This window comes from Tamandua tetradactyla, chromosome 7 (genome assembly GCF_023851605.1).
Source record: "Tamandua tetradactyla isolate mTamTet1 chromosome 7, mTamTet1.pri, whole genome shotgun sequence".
Taxonomy (NCBI): domain Eukaryota; kingdom Metazoa; phylum Chordata; class Mammalia; order Pilosa; family Myrmecophagidae; genus Tamandua; species Tamandua tetradactyla.
In genome coordinates this window covers 112,821,465-112,844,135 of record NC_135333.1, presented here as the reverse complement: position 1 = coordinate 112,844,135, position 22,671 = coordinate 112,821,465, and the positions used below count along the sequence as shown (strand labels likewise).

The window sequence follows — 22,671 nt, the reverse complement described above, 5'->3', positions numbered from 1 at the left end:
GCCTCCGGGGAATCTCAGTAGCAATGGAATGGTTGTGTGGAATGGAAGCCAGTATATCAACTGCCCTCCCTCTGAAACTGACCTTTCCTGTGACATTTCTGCCCCCAATGCTGTGCCACCCATCCCTCAGAAACTCCTTCCCCCTGAATCACATGTGGTGGGAGTTCTAAACTATTTTAACTTGCCACCCAGAATTTTGTGAATCCATGAGGTACAAGTGCCCAGTTGAGCAATTCCTCTGACCAGGCTAGACAAGCAATGTGATTCCAGGCTGGCCTGGCAGCATCTAAAGGGTGGAGTGAGCAACCTGTGCCCAGTGGGGTAGAAGTGGCAACAGCCCCTCCTAAGTCCCTGTCCCTGGCAGACTGCCAACCATGTGCTCACATTCTCTCTGCTCATGTCTCTCTGTTGCCCTAAAGTCTCTCTCAAGGCCTGGTCTAGCCAATTTCAGCATCACCGAATCACCTTTCTGAAAAGCCTAAACCAGTCATTCTTATCTTTCTAGATCCTGACCCCCTTTTGAGAATCTGTTAAAAGCTGTGCCCCTTTACAATAGTGCACAGTTGCCTGCAATACCATGTACACACACGCACATTTTTGCACATAATTTCGGGAAATGTGTGGGCCTAGGATGAACAACCTACCTTGAGAGTTTTAAGACTCTGGAGATACTTTTAGCAATGTTCAGTTCAGTGGGGAAAGGAAGGAAACCTCAGCTCTGTGGTTAGAAATCTCTGCAGTCCACACCAGGATAAAATTTCCCACACATTTGACTATTGATCAGATTAACTGGTTTTTATTACACACACAACGAGGGCTGTGTCTCTGGTGAAATACAATGTCTGTGCTCTCTGTCCTCCTATTCAGGCACCTAGCAGCAGCTCTATGACCATGAGTCATAGAATTTGACAGTGGGGGAGAGAAGGCCCAGGGTTGGGCTGGGAAATATTTTCTTTCCTACCTCAAATTCAAACTGGGGCAAAGATTTCTCTCCTGAGTGACTGGGTCAGCAGCCTGGGTTCAGCCCTGGTCTGGCACACTCCTGAAAACAGGCCCCCTGGTCTGTTAGGACTTCATGCTCCAAGCAGGGAATCCCTGTGTCAGAAGCCCTGGCCTTCCCTTTGTCTCCTTCCTGTGGGGATTTGCTGATTGTATGGAGGAAATGAGACACTTACCGGGACTCAGAGATAAATAAATAAACCCTTAGTGAGCAAGTTCCTCCTGGATAGAGGGAGCGTGAGGTGGTGGGGTTGGCTGGGGAGGGTGTGCTGTAGGAAGGAAAGTTAGAAGGATCACCAGTAGAAAGGAAAGAGAGAAGGGGCAGCCCTGAAGTCTGGAAAGGCACTGTGTGAAACCCATGGGGAAGACAATATTCACCCAAGATTTCTCCCACTTCCCACATCCCTGTGCTGGTCAGAATTGAACTGACTGGCAGCTCCTCTCTGGCCTTCTGAACTGAGAGGGTCAGTAATGTAAGTCAGGAATTGTTCAAAGACTCTGATTTTAGTTGAATCACAGCTTCCAGTGTCTATCCCAACAGCTAAAATCCCTCTATCCCTTCTGTGCTTGTTTTATCAATCCTGTATCCTGGATTCTCTGAGACCGTTTCCTTTTCAGTATTTTCTTCCATTTCTCTCTGTGAAGAAATTCTCCCATTCCCACATGTAAGTTTTGTCTGCCAGTGTGTTCCTTACATCTGAAGGTGGAATGTGTTGGATGGTGAGACTTGATTTGGATTAGAAATAGGGCCCTGAATCCAAATGTTCTACCTGGGCAGAGGGTATAGAATATTGCTTTATTAGTCTACTAAGGGCTATGATAACAAGTTACCACAAAACAAGAGAACTTTATTCTCACACAGTATTAGAGGCTAGAAGTCTGAAATCAAATTTTCCTTGGCCACACTCCCTCTGAAGGCTCTAGGGGGTATCCCTGCTTGCCTCTTAATAGTTTTCTGGTGGTGGCTGGCATCCTTGGCAGTGCTTGGCTTAATGCCACTCTCTGCTTCCATTGCCACATGCCCTTCTTCCCTGTGTGTGTCTGTCTATCTCCTCTTTCTATAAGGACGCTGGTCACATTGGGTTTGGGACCCACCCTAATTCAGTATGACCTCATCTTAACTAATTGCCATCTGCAGATAAAGTCACCTTCTGAGTTCCAGGTGGTCATGAATTTGGGGGACTCTATTCAACCCAGTAACAGCTCCCAGAGGGTATTGTGCTTGTTGATTTTTCCCTTTCTCTTTCCTAAGGTATAAATCAAGAAAAAATGCCCCAATTGCAATTGGATTTGAGGTTGGATAGAACATGGGTGGTAGAAAAGTAGAATAAAAACAAGAATGCAAAACAGGAAAAATGAGAGGGGAAGTCCTCCCCACAAGAAAAGGTTTTGTTCTTTCCTTTTCTAGAATTTTCAACAGTCAAGCCCAAAATGTGTGAGTAAAGACAAGAGTGCCTTGATTTGCTTAATGAGTATTTAGTGGTCACCTACTGGGCATGAGGCCCTGTGCCAGGCCCTGGGGATAGAGCAGTGAACAGGTCAGGCAAGGTTTCTATCTCTGGAAGCTTAATTTTTTGGTGTGGGGAAGAAGCAAAAAATCACTTCAAATAGTAATAAATGCTGTGAAGATATTAACTTGGGGGCAAAAAAGGGAAAAGAATGTAGGATGATGGGATAGTGAGCAATTAGGAAGCTCTTTTAGTCAGGGCGGCCAGGGAAGACTACGCTGAGTGTTTCTTGAGCAAAGGGAACCACAAATGCAAAGTCCCTGAGGTCTCGGTGCATTGATGAGGTAGAAAGAAGGCTAGTGTGGCTGGAGTGAGCAAGGAAGCAGAGAGAACACTGATGCAAAATGAGTTGAGAGGTGAGTGGAACTGACTCATAGAGACTTTTATGTGATGGTCAGTGTTTGGGTTTGTTTTCACATGCAATTTTAAACCACTGGAGTGACATGATCTGGTTCCTAGTTTTAAAAAAAAACTACTCTGGCTGCATGTCAACGATAGATTGGGTGGAGTGGCATACAATAAAAGCCAGAAGACCCGTTAAGATGCTATCACTGGAGTGAGCACAGGAATGGTTACAGAAAGCTGGCAGGACTTGCCGGTAGACTAATGGGGGGTGTGAGAAGAGGGGACAAACCAATGAGACTCCTAGGTTAAAGAAGCTGGAGGGATGCTGGTACCATGGACAGACATGGCGGAGACTGGGGAAAGGGCAGATTTGGGGGGTAAATTGGAAGTTCTAGTATTGAGCATATGTTGGGTTTATGTTGGGTTTGCAGTTCTGTTTGATATCCAAGTGAAGATGGCAAGGCCAGGAAGAGAGACTTAGGAGCCATCGCATATGGATGGTATTTCAAACCATGGAGCTGAGTGAAAAGGCATGTATGTTGGGGGTCTCAGTAACCATGTGGACTCATCATGGATTGAAGCATGGTTGGCGATGGTGGACTGTCGAACTTAAATTAGGAGACAGTCATCTGGGGGATGGACACATCCATGTCTCCGTGCTTGACTCTGGTATACTAGGTCATGTGTCCACTGGGTCCAGGGAAGTGACAGGTGGAATACTAACCGGAGGGGCATTGCAGCTGTCCCAGTCTCCTTAAAGGGCCTGGGAGAAGGGGCAGAATCCAGGAGGAGCTCTGTCTCACGCACCCAGAATCCTCAGGTCCAACCTAGCCACCTAAAACAGGAAGAAAGGCATGGGAGAAGGCTTTTGGTAGAGCTCTGGCCCCCTGGGGTTCATCGTTCAGTGCTTTGCAGCCTCTTACCACAAAACCCACTTCCTGTGATGTTTTGTTCTGGGTTATCTCTTCCACCATAAACTTCCTGTGAGCACAGTTAAGTAAATTCTCAGCCACACTGAGTAGGTGGGTTTCCTGATCAGAGTTCTTCTCCCCTTCCTGTGAGGGCCAGCCCATGGGGCTACTGTTAGATTATGCTGGGACTTCCCAGAGGGCAGGAGCCAAACCAGGCCCCTCCCTGCCCAGGTACCTGGGCAGGCCTTTAGCAACAGAATGAGTTGCTAAACAGGTTGGAGCTGCTACATGAGGCTAATTTTGTGTCATGAGGTCCTGGCACCTAGAGACAAGAGGCCTCATTCCTGGAGTGAAATCTAGCCCCCTTCCCAGATAACTGCCCAGATTACTCATTCATAAATCGGTACCATGGCAGGAATGCCCATCCATCGAGAAGAAGAGAAAAAGAAGAAATGAAGAAAGACTTCAAGTTCCCAAATTGGGCAATATTTCCTTCCCTCAGCATCCTCTCTCCCGGGCAGTGACCAGGGCTGCTAAAGAGGAGCAGGGTGACCAAGTCTCTTTCTCTCCCTCTCCCTCCTGAGGTCCCACATGTGGAGAAGTGGCTGAGGCCCTGGATGATGAGGGAGGCTGCAGAGGCCACCTTGAGACCCATGGACATTGCATACTTGCTTAGTGTCCTAGTGGCCTCGCGTCTCCTGGAGGGTGGAGTTGGGCAGCCCTCAGACACAGACTAGGTAGGATCCTGCTGCTGCTTTTTGCACTTTCTGTGACCCTGGGCATACCACTTTGAGACTTATGGTTCCCATCTATAAAAGTTGGGGACAGTATTCCCTATTTCATAGAGTTGGTAACTTCATAGAGAAGATTAAATTAAAAAGTAAACATGGAAGCCCCAAGTTCAGTGTCTGGCACATAGTAGGTGCTCAAGACTGTATGTACCTGTGTGACCACAACGCACTACGCTGACTTCAGGACCCTTGCTCAAAGCAGACCTTCAGCAGAGGGCTGATCCCATAGCCCAGTAGGGAAAGGACACTCATCTATCCTCCACCTCTGAAAGTGCAGCCAGCTCCACTCTGCTCTCAGAAACAGAATAGGGGCATGGATAAACCCAAATGGCAGTGAATAAAACATATGATTGGTATCTATTTCAAGAAGGATCGTACTTTTTATGCCCTGAGAATTTCAGACACGATTGGGAAATAAGCCCCAACTCAAAGGAGCTGGAAGTCTCAGGAGAGATACCCTTCCCTTCAAAAAGTCTTTCTATCTCAAATTCAGGATGCTTTCCCTTCCTGGGCACCCCAGCCCTGCACTGTCACTGACAGGTCACTGATCACCTGCCCTGTGATCACTTGCCCCCGGGCAGTGCACCTTTAGGACAGTGACCACATGGACTGGGTTGTCCCTAGTCCCTAGCACTGTATCTGACCCTTGGTAGGCACATGCTACATGATTGGTTGGTTGGTTGGTTTTTTCAATTTAATTAAAAAGCTATATTTTCACCTTCTTAGGGAATTTCATATGCAGAGGCAGTAAAGAAGATTCGAGTTAGGCTTCCTGCTGCTCATCCAGCAAGCGAGAAATCAAAATTTATCTGTGCTCTACCTGTCAAACTTGCTCTCGGGAACTTGTGAGATGGGGAATCATAGACACTGAAAAAGAGCAGCTGTGTTCCCGGATGCGGAGGGGAGGCAGCTGGAGTCGCAGCTCTGAAAAACGGTGGCTGAGAGGGTGGGGTTACCAAGAGAGGCTTAGGAGGGCCTTTGGCAGAGGTTTCTGTTTGATCTGAGGACAGAGAAGCGTAGCTCTGAGATCCTGTTGTGAATGATAGAGAAGGTGCTGGATAAATAGGCACAGAATCCGGCTCTGCAGAGTCGATGTAATATCAGAGCAAGTGACTTGAGGTGGCCAGGTGGGCGTGCCACGCAGGGCTTCATTCTTCCTCTCCCCATGCTTCTCTTTCCACTCACTTCCCCCACCTTCCTTTTGTGGACCTGCTGCTTGCAGTAGGTATCCAGAGGGCTAAAATGGAGGCCTGCCAGAGGCCCAGGAGCATCTGGGCTTGGGGCCTACTGGGGATTACGTTTGCAACAAAGTGTTGAGCTGGCAACAATGACACTGTCCCTTCCAGAGTACTTAAAGGAGCGGCTGGACCAGTATGTGAAGCAGCTGCAGATCGTGAGGGTGATGCGGCAGGTGGAGCGGAAGGGGTTAATCACTGCCCGACTGCTGGGGGCCAGCGTGGCTCAGGCAGAAGTGCTCACTTTCCTGGATGCCCACTGTGAGTAAAAGGGTGTCGGCCTGGCAACCAGAAGGCCTGGGAGTGATCTGATCTCTCCCCTCTCTGGACCTCAGCTTCCTCCCTGGGAGAAAACAGAGCTGGGATCATGGCATTGCCAAGTTCCCCCTCCTGTAGTATTCCAGGAGTCCAAGAGGCCTGGGACCCCCCCAGCCTCTCTCAGCCCTTTCTCATCATCAGCCCTGAAATTGTTTTATCAGGAGGCACAAACATCACAGGAAGTGGACTTCAGGTCCAGATACTCGTTCACACGTGTACTTCCTTACCCCATTCTGAGCTCAGCCCCTCAGACAGATCTTCCGTCACTACTGGGAACTGGCTTGCCTGGAACTTTCTGGTAGGACCGCAAGGTGCCAGGACAAAAACCAAACACCTCTGCCCCAAACCAAAACACCTCCCCACCATTGTCAGGTGAAGACCATCATTCCCTAAAAGTGCTCTAGACTTGAAGATGGAAGGCCTGGGGTGGGTTGTGTTCTGGCTCTTCCACTGACTGAGCCTCAGTCTCCTCATTTGGGAACAAGGATACCAGCCCTACTCACCTAACAATTATTACTCCAAGGGCGGAATAAAGTAATATATGCAAAAGGTCATTGAGAATCTAAAGTTCTCAGCAAATGAAAGGAGTTCTTATTCTACAATTAGAGTTAAGCTTAAGCTGCCAGTACCCCTCAGAGAAGGAGCACCTATTTCTGAAATGGACACTTGGGTGGTGAGGACTGATGCAGTGAAAAGGCTGGAGACCCTGAAGACACCCATCCAGGGCCTTCCCTGTGCTTTTGCTTCACTCAAGTTGACTACCTTCCTTTTCTGAGCTGATTCTTAGACCTCCATCCTCTCCTCCAAGGCTGCTGGTGGGTGGTAGAGATGGGGTCTCAAGAAATCCCATTATGGCACTTGTCTGTGTTCCTCTCTGTATATAACCAGGAGTGGGTGGAGGGTCCTTTTGTCCTTCTGGTTCTCCCCTCAGGGGTAGGGTGTGGGCTCAGCTCTGGGCCAGACCCTGACGGCCACCTCCTTGCATGGACCTGCAGGTGAGTGCTTCCACGGCTGGCTGGAGCCCCTCCTGGCTCGCATCACTGAGGATGAGACAGTAGTGGTGAGCCCAGACATTGTCACCATCGACTTAAACACTTTCGAGTTCGCTAAGCCCGTGCAGAAGGGCAAAGTTCATAGCCGTGGCAACTTTGACTGGAGCCTGACCTTCGGTTGGGAGACTCTACCTCAACATGAGAAACAGAGGCGCAAGGATGAGACCTACTCCATCAAGTAAGAACCACAGCCTGGCGAGCTCCCTCCTGGTCTCCACGACCCCAGTCCCACCCAGTTCCAGGTACCCAGGCCACATCAGCATTTATTAGGTGCTTTACCAAGCATTTGAGATACATTATTTAATCCTCACTCCCTATGAGGTAGGTACTATGATTTGTTTGTTTTACAGATGAGAAGACTGAGGTTCATAGTGATAAATGATTGGCCTAAGATAAAGCCCGTGCTCCTAACCATGACACCATACTGCCTCACCCCATACAACTTCCACTTATTGTGTGCCAAGCCCTGGGTTAAGAACTTTACCTCCTTTATTCCTCCCTCCTTTATTCCTCCCTGCACATATGAGGACATGGCTGGTACTTACTGAGGGACTGAGAGAGGGTGGGTGGAGGACACTGATGAGTAGCCACTGTACTGGAAAGGGGTGGAATATATTCCCAGGATACTGTTTTTGAAAAAGCTAAGAACATATGAAAAGAAGATAGATAAGTGTCCTGCAGTCTGCTGTTTGTTGCAGTTGCCCTGAACTTTTTCTATAAAGAGCCAGGGAGTAAATGTTTTAGGCTTTGCAAGCCACATAGGTCTGTTATATATTCTTGTTTCATCTTCCTCTCCTTCTTTTTGGTTTCTTTGTTTGTTTGTTATAACCCTTTAAAAATGTAAAAACCATGATTAGTTCCAGAATCATACATAATTAGGCTGTGGGGTTGGAACCCCTAGTTTGCCAACCCCTGATTGATAGCATGGATACTAGAGGGTTTATCCAAGGTTTGCAGTCAACAGGGTTCCATTCCCCTCATACACCCAACCTGCTTTTCCCTCTCCAGATTGTTTGTGGGTGTTAACAGAGACCACAGGTTTATTCTAACAGTTGTCTCAGCCAGACTGAGTTGGGAGTGACTGTTAAGAGTGTTCTTTGGTTTTTAGATTATCTGTGCCATTGTTTTCATCTACTGGCCAGGAAACTTAAGGATCAACTGAATATACATCAGGGGTTGAGAGAAGGGGAGTTGAGGATACAGTGGCCTGAGGTAAGAGGGAAGGTTTGAAAGGAGGAGAGGGTTGGCGTTCTTCCCCTCCATGTGTCCAGAATCCTAGATGTTGCCCAGACTCTTGGTAGATAGGGCCTGGGCAGGTACCACATGGAAGAATCCATGGATCCTGAGCAGCCACTGATCTGTCTCCATCTGGAGGAGAAGAAGCAAAAGAAGGGGAAAAGGGAGGGGAGAGGAAGGAAATGGGAACTCCCTACTGGCCCTCCACTGGTTTCATAAATGCCTTTTGTTTGGTGTGTACAGACAGCAGCAAATCCCCTTCAGCCGAGGCCAAGTACACACTGACACAGTCAGAGAAAGGGCACCTGGCCCCCAGCCATTATTGATGTCCCCCATTCTGATGCCCGAGGACCACACCAGCTGGAAGACAAAACTCCAGTGTTTGAAGCAGGGATTTGTACCCCAGTCCAAATGCCCTGGTACCATGGTACCATGTATGACTTGCCCAAGGCACTTTGCCTAGAACCCCATCCAGAGGCCTGCTGGAGGACCACCCCACTCCATACTTTCAAAGCTAATCAGAGGCTAATGGGGGTGGTAGAGGACACAGAGAATCCCTGGAGGTAAGCCAGGAAATCCCAGGGCGTTTGCCAGAAATTGCCTGCCCGTTGTGGGTCTTCAGTGACGTTCCCCACATGGGGTTTATCCTCAGAGTGAATTTGTCAGTGACTTCTTGGCTGGGCTCTACCCTTGAAAGTACCCAGACACCTCAAAGGCAAGAGGCAGGCCCAGATGTGGGGAACTCTCCAGAAGAAGCTGGCAACCTCCAAAGCACTCATCTGGTTGTAGGACTGAGCCTCTCTGGACTCTGCTTGGGCTGGTTTAGAACCCCTGGGACAGCCCAGAACCTGTGACAGGAGGCCAACCTGAGCATGAGAGTTTCCCGACTGAAATTCCTTCCAGAAAGTGACTACAGGAACCAATGTATAATCAACTTCAAGATGATAGAAGCAGCCACAGGATACCACCAAGGTCAAGCTCCTAGGGAGATCCCCTCAATGGATGAGTCCAGTGAACACTGATTGAGCCCTCGCTGTATTTGAGGTGCCTTGATTGGTTTGGGGTTATTGAAAAGATTCAGCGTCTTCCTGCTCGGTTGTACCACATGAAGCCACCCACTGAGGGCAGCAAAGCCCTATCCAAACCAGCCTAGCCCAGGCACAGAAGTCAACAGCTAAGGATTCCATAGCTCCCCATGGCCACCCCCTGCTTTCCCTTGTCCAATTGGATGCCCTCACCCTTAGCTCAGCCACCCCATGAGGAGTTTAATATGTAAATTCTAGGAATGAGATATCTTTTTTTTTTTTTACATGGGCAGGCACTGGGAATCGAACCCGGGTCCTCGGGCATGGCAGTCAAGCATTCTTACCTGCTGAGCCACCATGGCTTGCCCGGAATGAGATATCTTTATCAATTTTCATAACTCGGGTCTATGCCTCCCTTCCTTGGTCTGAAGCCAGAATCTTTTTGTAACCTCCTAAATGTTCCTTTTAGTCCCAGGTCGAATTTGCTCCGACTCCCCAGCCTAGTCCCAGGAACACCTGTTAACAGTTTCCCCTGTTGAAAGCAGTTGGCAGTTTCTCCTCAAAGCTCAAGTTTCTTAGGCAGTATTAAGCACAAGGGCTAGGATTCTACTAACACTGAGGCTTTATAATCCTCGCAGAGCCAGGGACCCTAAAACAGAATGGGACCAGCCTAGCCGGTAATATTTGTTCACTCATGGTTTGCATCCTGCCTATTTCCAAAAACAATTTCATGCAGTTTCCAATAACTAAGTACTATGTTGCAAGCACTTTGCTGCCAATAAACAAACTGTGGTAGCTTTTCCCTCTGCTTCTAGACTGAGCTCTCAGAGAATGGGATATGTATCTTTTTCAGCTTTGTTTGCCCAACATGTAGCCCAGCCCCTGATGACTGGTGTTTAATACATTCTTGATTGAAAGAATGAATGAGTGCCTTTTTGAAGAGAGTGGTGATAATTACATCTCTCCTTATCCTGGCCCTAGAAGAGGAAGAGGACACAGTAAATGCTCAATAAATGTTTGCTAAACAAATGAGAAAGCTAGTGGAAGGGGGCTGTACATGCTGGGAAAGAGGAATAGAGGTGGGAAGGTAGGACCACAAACAGGGGTTCCACCACAGGCTCCTACTCCTTCCCACCCAGAAGATGCACATGCTTCTCCCTCTGTCTCTCCAGATCCCCGACGTTTGCTGGTGGCCTCTTCTCCATCTCCAAGTCCTACTTTGAGCACATCGGTACCTATGATAATCAGATGGAGATCTGGGGAGGGGAGAACGTGGAAATGTCCTTCCGGGTGAGAGTGAAGAGGGTTTCACGGGGGACGCAACCACCCAGGGAATAACCTGAGAACCTGTTTCTCAGGTAGCAGCAGCCTCAGGGAAGTCATCTGAAACTGAGTGTGAAATAGTGGCTGTTTTCCTATCATGACCCCACCTTTCCTGTGCTCCTTCCCTCCCTGTCCATGGTACTTGGTCTTTGGGAATCAGATTGGACAACTTGAAACATTACTGGGCAGAATTCCTCAGAGAGAAGGGGTACTAGGGACTGGATATCTAGGGACTAGTGACATCTTTTATGCTATCTGTGGGAAACATTTAGGGTGAAGGTAGAAGCAACTCAATAACCAATCTTTTTTGTTTCCTAGCTGCTAAAACAAGTACCAACAATAGGCTAGCCTAACAACAGGAATTTATTGGCTCATAGTTTTAAAGGCTAGAAGGCTTGCTTCCTCCTAGAGTTGGTATCTTCTGGCTGACCAGCTGTCTTCGGGATTCCTTGGCTTTTCCATCACATGACAATTTCCATGGTGGCACTTTCTCCTTTCTTTCCTGGGTTCTGTTGACTACCAACTTCTGGCTGCTTCCTGTGGCTTCTTCTCTCCTTGTCCAACTTCCTTTGCTTAGAAGGACTGCATATGGGATTAAGGCCCACTCTCATTCAGTGTAGGCACGCCTTAACTGATAATATCTTCAAAAGTCTTCTTTACAAATGGGTTCAAACCCACAGGACTGGGGATTGGCACCTAAACGTGTTCTATGTGGGGGACATGATTCAATCCCCAACACCAGTCACTGTACTTCTGGAAAAATCAGACTCCCCTTCCCAGATCAGAGGACACATCCCTGGTAGCCTTTGGAGTTGTTCTACCACGATTCTTAGCAAACTCTTCATAACTATAGGAGAAGATGGCAGCCTACATTCTGGTGGGCCCCAGAACTCTGAGGGACTCAAGATTAGGAAAACCAGGTCAGGAAGAATGGGTTTCCTCTGTATGAAATTAATATAAATCTATGCCAGTGGAGAGGTAATTAGTAAGTAAAGAAGCTTTGTCTCACAGTGCCTGACACATCTTCAGCATGTAATTGATACTCTCTATTACTCTGACTATGAGTATGTATTTCTGTTTCTTCTATGCTAGAAATTAATAATGGCATACCTCCCAATCTAATGCCTAAAAAAAGAAGAGACAGGTGGGAGGGGTGTCTTAAATCAGACCTGTGGCATAGAGAAGGGTCACTAGCTCAGTCACCATAACTCCAGGGTTCTGCTTCTAGGCTCATCAATGATGTTCATTCTCTATTATGGAAAGTTAGTTGCTAAAAGTTCAGGTGAGTAACACAGGCCACCTGACATTTGCCCTCTGTTCTAGTTTGCTAGTGGCCAGGATCCAATATACCAGAAATAGAATGGCTTTTAAAAAGGGGGAATTTAATAAGTTCCTAATTTACAGTTCTAAGGCTGAGAAAATGTCCCAATTAAAACAAGTCTATAGAAATGTCCAATCTAAGGCATCCAGAGAAAGATACCTTGGTTCAAGAAGGCCAATGAAGTTCAGGGTTTCTCTCTCAAGTGGAACATGGCGTCATCTGCTAGTTTCTTCTCCTGGCTTCTTGTTTCGTGGATCTCATGGAGGCATTTTCCTTCTTCATCTCCAAAGGTCACTGGCTGGTGGACTCTGCTTCTTGTGACTAGGTCATTCTCTGCTCTCTCAGAAATCTCTCTCTGAATCTCCCAAAATGTTTCCTCTTTTATAGGACTTCAGAAACTAATCAAGACCCACCCAAATGGGTGGAGACACATCTCCCCTAATCTAGTTTAACAACCACTCTTGATTGGGTTACATCTCCAGGGATGTAACAGTATTGAATAGGGATTCTGCCTTTACAAAACGGGATTTAGATTAAAACATGGCTTTTCTAGGGAACATGCATCCTTTCAAACCAGCACACCCTCCTCACTATTAATCAATGCATTGATGCTCTGATTTGGGTCACAGTCTGTCTTGATTTGAGAGAGCTGGTGTTTCCATTAACACTTGGTGAGCTGATAAAATCATATTTTCAAATCAAAAAGCCAAGTGGCCAGAACTCAAAGGACACAAAGTAGCCAACTGTCTTATCTCTAAAGTGGGTGCTGGTAACCCTCAGGACTCTACAAATCTCCATTTGCTTAAGTCAGAGTGACCAGCACAAGAGAGCCCTAGGCTGGTAGTCATGCTCTGGAAGGAGGCCTGTCAATGCCCTTTTATTCAGGCAGAGCAAGAACATCCATTATCTGAGTCCTTGCACCTAGGGTCTGGCACCCTAGGAATGGAAGAGAGATATTTGGGCAGAGACTGTCCAACCTACCCCTGAAGGTCCCATCCTCTCTTCTCTTGTGGCAGGTGTGGCAGTGTGGGGGCCAACTGGAGATCATCCCTTGCTCCGTGGTAGGCCACGTGTTCCGTAACAAAAGTCCCCACACTTTCCCCAAGGGTACCGATGTCATTTTACGCAACCAAGTGCGCCTAGCTGAGGTCTGGATGGATGACTACAAGGAGCTTTTCTACCGGAGAAATTTTGAAGCAGCAAAGATGGTCCAAGAGGTGAGAGAATGGGGGTGTTCTGGAGTTATTTGGAGGAGGAAAACCTGGCCAAGGGCTTTAGGTTCTTTTCTGTCTAGTGTCTCTCTTCACCCACCAGAGCTCTGTGAGCTAGAGCCCAGGGGTTGTCCTAGGCACAAAGACTTTGAAGACTGGAGAATTGAGGAGAGGAGTCTTTGCTGTACCCACCTGGAGTATCCCAGCATCCTTTCAGAGAGGAGAGAAGGAGGGAGAGTTTGGGAGATGTGAGGAAGAACCTCTTCCAGGAGGAATGTCTTTGAGAGGCTCAAAACTGGGAACTTGGAGAGAACTGACTCCTGAGGAGTCACAGATGAGAGACCAGGGAGGCTATGGGTGGGAGTCCCAAAGCCAAGGCAGGCAGTTTGGGACAGATATGAGGTTGAGGCAATAGCCCCAACAGGTCCTGAGCAGGAATGCATGAGATCCATTTGGGGGAAAGTGGCCCTAGGAACTCCTTGCTGTCTGAGCTGTTTTAGCCCTGACAGGAAGGTCAAAAGGTAGTGAGACTGACCCTTTCCTCATTGACAGAAATCCTTCGGTGACATTTCCGAACGACTGCAGCTAAAGGAAAAACTACACTGTCACAACTTTTCCTGGTACCTGCATAACATTTACCCAGAGATGTTTGTCCCTGACCTGAATCCCACCTACTTTGGAGCCGTGAGTCTTGAAAACCAACCTGCCTACCATCATCACAGCACCCATGGAGAAGTTCAGGAGCACTTATTCCACAAATGGATGATGAACAAGAATTGAGTTTTACCCTTCATACTCCTTTATCCAGGAAGAACGTTGAGAGGCCACTTTGGGACTGCTAGAGATAGCTAAAAATCTTATTAAGGAAGAACAACTCCTAAGCAGTAGTTCCCCAAAACAATTAGCATGCAAAAGAATTATCAGAAAGGCTTATAAAACACATATCACTGGACCCTACCCCCAGAATTTCTCATTCGGTAGGACTGTGGAAGGGCCTGAAACTTTGTCTTTCTAACAGGTTCCCAGGTGATGCTGATGATCTGGGGATCATACTTTGGGAACCACTACTCATAGGGAAACTCCCACGTGCTGAGGGCTTTTCCCAGGGATGTGGCATCCTGGGAGCCTGCCCATCTGCTCCACAGAGGGTTCTAGTCCTGCCCTTGCCTAGTCTCTGGGGCTCTGCACCTCACTCAACTATTAATCCAGGCATCTGTGTTAATGAGGACAGAGGATGAGCAGAGGAGAAAAATCAGAAGGGAAATCTAGCCATGCAAATGTGTTCAGTTAGGCCCCACCACACAAACTAGGAAACTCCAGACTGTGCTATCCTGGTTCCCCTCACTGCCCTCTACTCTGTTTGCAGATCAAGAACCTTGGGATCAATAAATGCCTGGATGTGGGTGAGAACAACCTAGGACGGAAGCCCCTCATCATGTACACCTGCCACGGCCTTGGTGGCAACCAGGTACACCACCCAGCTATACCAAGGCAGGCCCAAGAGAAGTCTGTCTCTGGTGGATCCATCTCTCCACAGGTCCCCTTCTTCACCTTAAGTAGTCATTTCCTGAGGACTGGGATAGGAGAAGATCCAGAGGGAAGAGGAGATAGCATCTCTGCCCTCAGGAATCTTCCGATCTAAGGGGAATATATGACAGAGAGGACGAGCTGAACTAGGGACATCTAGAAAGAGCACTGGGCATCAGTGTTGGGTACTAGACAGGGGATGGTAGGAGAAGACTGTTAATCAGGGAAGGCTTCCTGGAGAATGCTGGCTGCTGAGTGATATTTTGGGATAAATATGGAAAAATTTTGAGAGCTTTCCTTTATTTACACTTACCTTCTATCTTCATGCCTCCCTTGCCCACAAGCTCCTATCTTTTCCTGTCACCCAGCAGTGATGTCCAAATACCACCTACTTACCATTTCATAGTTACTTAGCATTTCAGAAATTTACCCCAGGCCTTATAATGCCCCAGCCCTTCCTTGAGGGATAACTAGTAACCTCCCTATCCCCAGTCCTTCAGTCCACCCTGAATGTCTGGTGTCTAGTAAGTAAAAGGTGCTTAAAAGAGAGCTGAAGCAATAAAAGGGATGGTATGGACACTGGATAGCCTGTCTGCATATATAAATGAGATCAAGTCATTCTAAAGCAGGTATCTAGTAGCAAAAATAGAGCTAGTATATTAAACAAATGATTTCACAGATATTGCTTGAAATTATGCTGTTGAATTTTAAATTTAAGTAATATAAAGAAAATATATTAACTAACTATTCCAGTGTTTCTCAGATATGGTAAAAAATCATGAGGATGGCACATAAATCACAGGATCTGGGCATAGACTTGCCTGCTCACCTTCCTCCCCAGAGGCCATGCCATGGTTGGCCTTAGCTAGAGCAGGTGGCTTTGGAAGGTGTAGGCAAAACTCTCTACCTGTCCCTCAGGACCTCTTCTTGTCTTGACTTCCAGTATTTTGAGTACACACTCCAGAAGGACATTCGCCACAACATTGTAAAGCAATTGTGTCTACACGCCAACGCTAGCGCTGTGGGCATTAGGAGCTGCCACTTCACTGGCAAAAATAGCCAGGTACCCAAGGACGAGGAATGGGAATTGACCCAGGTGAGTCAGCTTCCCAGAAAGCTCAGGATCAAGGGCCTGAAGCCATTTTTGCCCTACCCCCCTCCTTATTTTCTGCATCTTCTGCCTGAGATGCTATGGAATGGTTCAGGACACTGTGGAAAGTGTGAACTTGGGCACAAGCAAGTTTCCCAGGGGCTAAGTGACCTTAAGTGATGCATGGTCCTGTGAACATGAAGATAGGGTTAAGGATTATGGCCCATAGCCAGCTCTGCTGTGGCTCATGCATTTTTAAGCTTCAAGTAAACAAGGTAAAGAATCACTCGTGGTTCCTCCCTACCCTCTGTGTGCCAGGCGCAAAGCTAGGCACTCACATACACTGGCTTAGTTACACTTTCAGAGACCTCTTCCCAGGTATGTGGTGTCCCCATTTCTATAGATAAGCTCAGCAAGTTTGTGACTGACCCAAGACCGAAAACTAGCAAATGGCAGGGCTGGGATTCAGACCTAGCTACTTCTGACTTGAAAACACAGCATCTTTCTATTACGTCCATTATCTCAGGATACGTAATATAACTTCCACAATATGAGGCCTAAGCCAGCATCCCCAGTGAGTCTCCACACTCAGCCTCAACTCCAATCCCAGGCTTAGGAAAAGGGGACCCTAACTTTGGGACTGCAGAGTGCAGGATGGGGGTGGGGGAGCAGCGGCCTCAGATCTTTGAGTCTGGCCACTGGGAGGGAAAGGGAGCCTGAAAGTCTTTTTCAGTTAGCCCATCTTCCTGCCTTTCTCTATTCTAGCCACTCGGGATAAATACTGAGTGTCCTGGAGACAATGGAGACTCAGTAATGAATCCCATGAGAGTGCCTGGCCAGGAAGAAGTTTGGAAGCCTCTTCTTTGTGCCTTGTTGATGTTCCTTTCCCTTTTATCTAATTTTTGCCACCTGGCTGCCCCCAGTAGTGCTGCTGGAGGTCTGGTGGCCCAAGTTGACCCTTTGCTGTGTCATCTTTTAGGAACGGCTCATCAGGAACTCAAGATCTGGTACCTGTCTGATATCCCAGAACAAGCATCCAGCCATGGCCCCCTGTAATCCCAGTGACCCCAACCAGCACTGGCTCTTCACCTAGGCTACAGTCCATCCTCACTGGGAACCTCCACAAGCCTCTCAGGGAACAGCATTGCTGGTGTCTGCGAACCTGATTATCAGCGCCTTCATAGGCCTTCAAGATGGATTTCTAAACCCACTGAATGTCAAGGCAGGCCCTTCCTACTCCTTGCACAATATTGAGCCCATTTTCTTTTCTCTACACTGATGGAAGAGCACTAGGGTTTTCCTTCTGACCTAGGAACAGAGGCATCCAAAGCAGAGAAGGCAGCTGGGGGAGGGTCCAGGGCAGTAGCGCTGAACTCAAGAAAAGTACCTCAAAAAAGAAAAGAAAAAGAAAGAAAAGTATCTCTGCAGCCATGTCTCCAATGCTGGTCACCCAGAGCACCTGCAGAATCTATGAAATAGTATATTCTAACAAGGATTAGTGAGCTAAGAGCCTCCCTGCTAAAGTTTGTCAACCCTTTACAATTTACAAAGAGCACCCATATGTCCATTGTCTTACTTCATCTGCACAGTAATCCTTTGAGAAAGACAGGACAGGAACTACCATGTGCATTTAACAGATAAAAATGCAGAGGTAGAACATGGTACAGGGCCTTGCCTATAGAACCACAGCTAGTAGATGGCTCAAGCTGAAAGTGAAGCTCATTCTCCAGCACTCACCCAGGACTCCTACCAAACCATAAGAACACTAGATAACTATTCACTGGCCTTCCCATTCCCTCATCCCTCCATTCCTGATTGTTTCCAGCTGACTGGTCTCCATAAATTTAGCCTAGAACAATAGAGCCAGATAGCCAGGTCTACCATATTTGGGAATTCTGGGATGTTGATGATTAAAGAAAGCTCAGGGAAACAGTGATTCTCAAGTTTAACTCCCAAAACCTTGTTCAAAACCCCAAATATAAAACAGATAAAAGGCAAAGGAGCTGTGGATGAAATTGAGGGAGGAGGAGAGTAATGAACTTCCAAGCATCTGTAGAGCACAATTTGAAAACCATTGCTTCAGTCCAACCCTGTCATTTTCTTTTTATGAAACAGAAGCCAGAGAAGTGAAGTAATTTGCCCAAAGTCACCCAGCATGGTCTTGGCAGACCTGAGGCTAGAACCCAGGCCTCCTGAGCGGATAAAGCTAACAGAATAAAGCTCTGAGGAAGCAGGGACAGTATGTAGAACTGAACCTGACTGAATGACTGACCATATCTGTTGTATTTACGTGAAGTACACCCATGGGGCAGAGCTGACAGGCATGCCAGCTCTTCTCCAAGCAAGTGGGGAACCTACAGTGACCACAGCTGAACTCCAGCACACATGGTTTCATTGCCTGAAATAGAGCCTAGCTACCTAGATAGAACTGAAATTGGATCCAGAACTTCTTTTGACTTCCGTAGTAGGCTGTCCTCTTGGATATCACCACATGAGGGTATCAACCACAGCTGCCTCCCAGTCCCACACTGCTCCTTTGGGACCCTATAGAGGATTCTGGAGTAGTCCAGCCAAAGGGAGAGGAAAGTGTGGCCAGGAAATGACCTGAGGTGGGGAAAGTTATTTCCCAGAAAGACAGAATTGGACATGAGATCCCAGCTGGAAATAAAGGTTTTATGGTGTTGGTAAAGGAGGTTTGCATTGGGTTCCTCATCCCCTGCATTGTCACTTAGTTGATCCACTTGGAGAATGAGTTGCTCCAGGCAGTGAAGGACCACACACATCTGGATATTTGTGTCAGCCACAGTCTCTTGTCCCCAGACATTGCCTGGCTCCTGATCTAGCCTATGTATTATGGGTGGAGCACTGTGTAAACATGAATATGAGGAGATGTAAGATGAGGACTTTCCTCCATAAAACTCAGTCTAGCTGGGGAAACAGAGTAAACAAATTGTGACAATCCTGGAGATGTTCAAAGATGTGCTAGGAGAGTTATAAGAAACAATTACTTCCACTTAGGGGAATCAGGGAATTTCCTCACAAAGACAGTGACATTTGACCCAAGATCTTGAAAGATGAGTCCTCAGTTGAGAAGGACTGAATAAGCGAAGGTATAGCATGAGCAAGTCTACAGAGGCAAGAAGGTACAAGTGGGTCTGGGAAACCAAGAAGACATCAGGGTGAGATAGTGATGGGTGCAGAGGCTAGGAAAGCAGGACCGCATTATGACTTTGATGGGCCCTTAGGACTTTTGCTGTCACGGGACCCTTTTCCATTAAAAAATATGTCTTATTTCCTCATTGGTGTTAAGAAAAATATAATCCAGGCTGGATTGTATTTTTTTTTCTATTAATTTTTAAAGAAATGAAGACATTTTCATGGTCCCTAAAAGTATTGTGGGTGCTAGGAACTGTACCCACTGAGCCTAAAAGTGTGCTAGGGCCCAACTGAGAAAGGCTTTGAATGCCTTGCTAAGAAGGCACAGTCCTTGACTCTAATCCTAGTCCTATTCTCTGTTGAATTAAGCATCCAAAAGGCATTGATTGTTTGCCACTTATCCCATCACCCCTCATACTGTGTGGCATCATCCACAGCTCCCCAGTCCAATCTTACCAGAACAGGGCACCTTGGTTCCTTACCCCTGCCCCCAAATGGCATAGCCTCTCCCAGTAGCAGCCAGCTAAAAGTAACTTGCAGGAGGTGAGAGGTGCAGCAGCAGCGGGGAAAGACCATATGCCACACCTAGTGAGTAGGCTGAGGTTTGGGGGTGAGAGGTGGACTAGGAAGGAAGTCATCAAAACAGGGAGAGGACACTGAAGGTGGTGGGAAGACTCAAGAAACCAGCTCATTGGCCTTCCCCATAGTTACTAAGGCTGGCCTTGCCCTAACCCAGGCTCTTGCCTCTCCCAAAGCTAACCTTGAGCCCCACCTTTCAAAACCTTTCTACAAGCCCTGGACCACTATCTCCCAGTTACAGAAGGCTCTCCTAGTCACACGAAAGGGCTGAGCAGGGAAGGGTTTGTCCCTCTAGGGATAGATCAATTTCCCACTTGAGGTCAATGCCAAAAATGGATATACAAAAAATAAGTATATCCTTACTTATACTTAATTGTAAAAGTAATACTTACTGTAGAGAAGTCAAATAATACAGAAGAATATTGGTATTTAAAAAAAAGTGAAATTTGTCTTCATATACCTCAATACCTATCCATTACTATTGATAGCTTAATATCGATCTTTTAGACCTTTTTCTATGCATATACCAATACATACACAGAGTACCATAGTCTATGCAACTTCCTTCCTTAATATATCAAGAATATCTTTTCAGGGTGGGCCACGGTGGCTCAGCAGGTAGAGTTCTCGCCTGCCATGCCAGAGACCTGGGTTCAATTTCCGGTTTCTGCCCATGCAAAAAAAAAATATATATATATATATCTTTTCATGTCAGTCTATTTAAGTCTAATTCATAATTGTTTTAATATTTTTATTGTGGTAACATATATACAACATGAAATTTCCCGTTTTAACCAATTTCAAGTATACGATTCAGTGGTGTTGATCATATTCATAGCGTTGTGCTACCTTTATCACCATCCATTACCAACACTTCTCCATCACCCCAAACAGAAACTCTGTACCCATGAAGCATCAACTTCCTGTTCTTCTCTCCCCATCCTTGTCCCCGGTAACCTGTAATCTGCTTTTTACCTCTATGGAGAGACATACTCTAGTTACTTCATATAAGTGAAATCATACAATATTTGTCCTTTTGTGTCTGGCTTATTTTACTCATCATGATGTGTTAAAGGGTCATCCAAATTGTAACATGTATCAGAACTCCATTCCTTTCTATGGTTAATATGCTTGGATGGTTATACCACATTTGTTTATCTGTTGATGGATATTTGGGTTGCTTCCACATTTTGGTTATTTTTTACTCATCTTTATAAAAGATGCAGAGTATTCTATAGTATCGTTAAAGCAAATGTATTTAACCTTTCACTATTGATGAATACTTTTTTTTTTTCAGTTTTGCATTATGGCAAACTGTACTATAAAACCACATCCTCATGGATGTGTATTTTTAAAGAATGCATTCTGAAAATTGGAATTGCTTATTCAAAAGGAATGGCCATGGAATTTAAACCAAGGCCACTGTCTATACCTAACCCTGAGATTGAGACTATAAAAGGGTCTGACCATCATGTATGATGAGGCTGAATATATAAATTAGTGACAGGTTATGAGGGCCTTAATAAGTGCAGGCCTGAAGAGACTGGTTTTTAAGCAAACACAGATTGGGCTTCTCTGGACCAGGCCCTGAGTAGATCACTGAGGGCACCAAGAAAGATACTATACCAGCTCTGTCCTTGAAGTCTCACCAGTTTGGAGTATCCGATGTCAAGGAGCAACCTTTAGGAGGCCAGGAAGCCTCCTCTTGGATTCTTCCTGTGACTAAAGTTATCTCCTTTCTCTCCAGAGTAAGTGGGAGGAGAATGATTAAAAAAAAAAAAAGGCTGTGGGTTCCCTAACCCAGCTCAGCTCTCTTTCCTGAGGTCTACTTTGGGTTGGAATGTTGGAGGTTGGGGTGGAGAAAAAGCCTGCAGGTTACCTGAGTGGCAAAGCACACCTCATGTCCCCTGAACATTCCAAGGATCATGAAAAGGGAACAGTCCATATAGACTCCTTCAAACAGGCTTTTCTAGGCCTCTCCCACCCCTGCAGGCATGAAGCTTGAATTTTAGATTCTTGGCAACAGTCGCCCCCAGGTGGATCTGGTGATTTTCCTGCCTCCTTTTAAACTTTCTGACTTTCTCCCTGCCTAATTCAAAATCCTATGCTTTAAGTGTTAAAATTGGTAGATCTGGGGCGGGCCGCGGTGGCTCAGCGGGCAAAGTGCTTGCCTGCTATGCCGGAGGACCTCGGTTCGATTCCCGGCCCCACCCCATGTAACAAAAACGGAGAAACAGAATACAATAAAACAAGAAAATGTTTAAAAATGTTTCCCTTTCCTCCTTCCTTCCTTCCTTCTCTCTGTCTTTCCTTTAAAAAAAAAAAAAAAAAAAAAAAAAAAAAAAAATTGGTAGATCTGGGTATCTAGGGTGGGTAGAGATATATTGGAGTTCTCTATGTGGGTTTGTATTATTTTTGTAATCGTAAGTTTGAAAGTATTTCAAAATAAAAAGTTAAAAAACAAACAAACAAAAACATGCTTTGCTACAATCACTGCTCCAAACAATACTTAACTCTGGGGCCTGCAATGGCTGTGATCATTTGTACCCAATCCAAAAACCTCCACCCACCCCAAGGCTCTTAGCACACGGTGCCTCCCCCTTTCCTCTTCTCCTTGATTTTCATGGGCAGAGCCTGCAGGACACAACCACTCCTGACCTCCAGCTCCTCTGCCCTCCGCCCTCAGAGCCCTCAGAGTATCTCCCTGTCCTGTGGGTTCCCTCCTCTAACAGCCCCCCTGCCCCATATTTTCCTTCTCTTGGCAGCCCTTCTCTTTGGCTCCCCATCAGAGTCTCCTCAATCCTGTCTCTCAGTGCCTTCCTCCACCAAAATTCTCTCTAGTGCATATACTTTGTTTTCATTTCCCTGTGCTTACACCTGGGTCTGCACACTGGGGACATGTCATATTCCCATTTCAGGTAGGGAGATGTTGACAGGACATGCTAAAGTCTTCCTCTTGGCCTGGCTTCCTCTTGCTAAGTACTCCTTCCTCCTCCATCCCACCCTTGCATTCACCTCCTAGCACGGACTAGGTCTCTGCACTT

General features: G+C 46.6%; 1 protein-coding gene across 4 annotated transcripts in view; it reads left to right on the top strand.

The window, feature by feature from the left end:
- GALNT6 (polypeptide N-acetylgalactosaminyltransferase 6) overlaps positions 1–18,581 on the top strand; it is a 32,945-nt gene extending 14,364 nt beyond the window's left edge. For all 4 annotated transcript variants that reach the window (XM_077110717.1, XM_077110718.1, XM_077110716.1 and 1 more), the window contains 8 exons: positions 5,901–6,050; positions 7,103–7,337; positions 10,593–10,710; positions 13,081–13,281; positions 13,828–13,959; positions 14,642–14,743; positions 15,746–15,898; positions 16,872–18,581. In XM_077110717.1, the coding sequence (XP_076966832.1) occupies positions 5,901–6,050; positions 7,103–7,337; positions 10,593–10,710; positions 13,081–13,281; positions 13,828–13,959; positions 14,642–14,743; positions 15,746–15,898; positions 16,872–16,985 (1,205 nt within the window). In that variant the 3' untranslated portion in view covers positions 16,986–18,581. The remainder of the gene's footprint in view (positions 1–5,900; positions 6,051–7,102; positions 7,338–10,592; positions 10,711–13,080; positions 13,282–13,827; positions 13,960–14,641; positions 14,744–15,745; positions 15,899–16,871) is intronic.
- Positions 18,582–22,671: the final 4,090 nt, after the last annotated feature.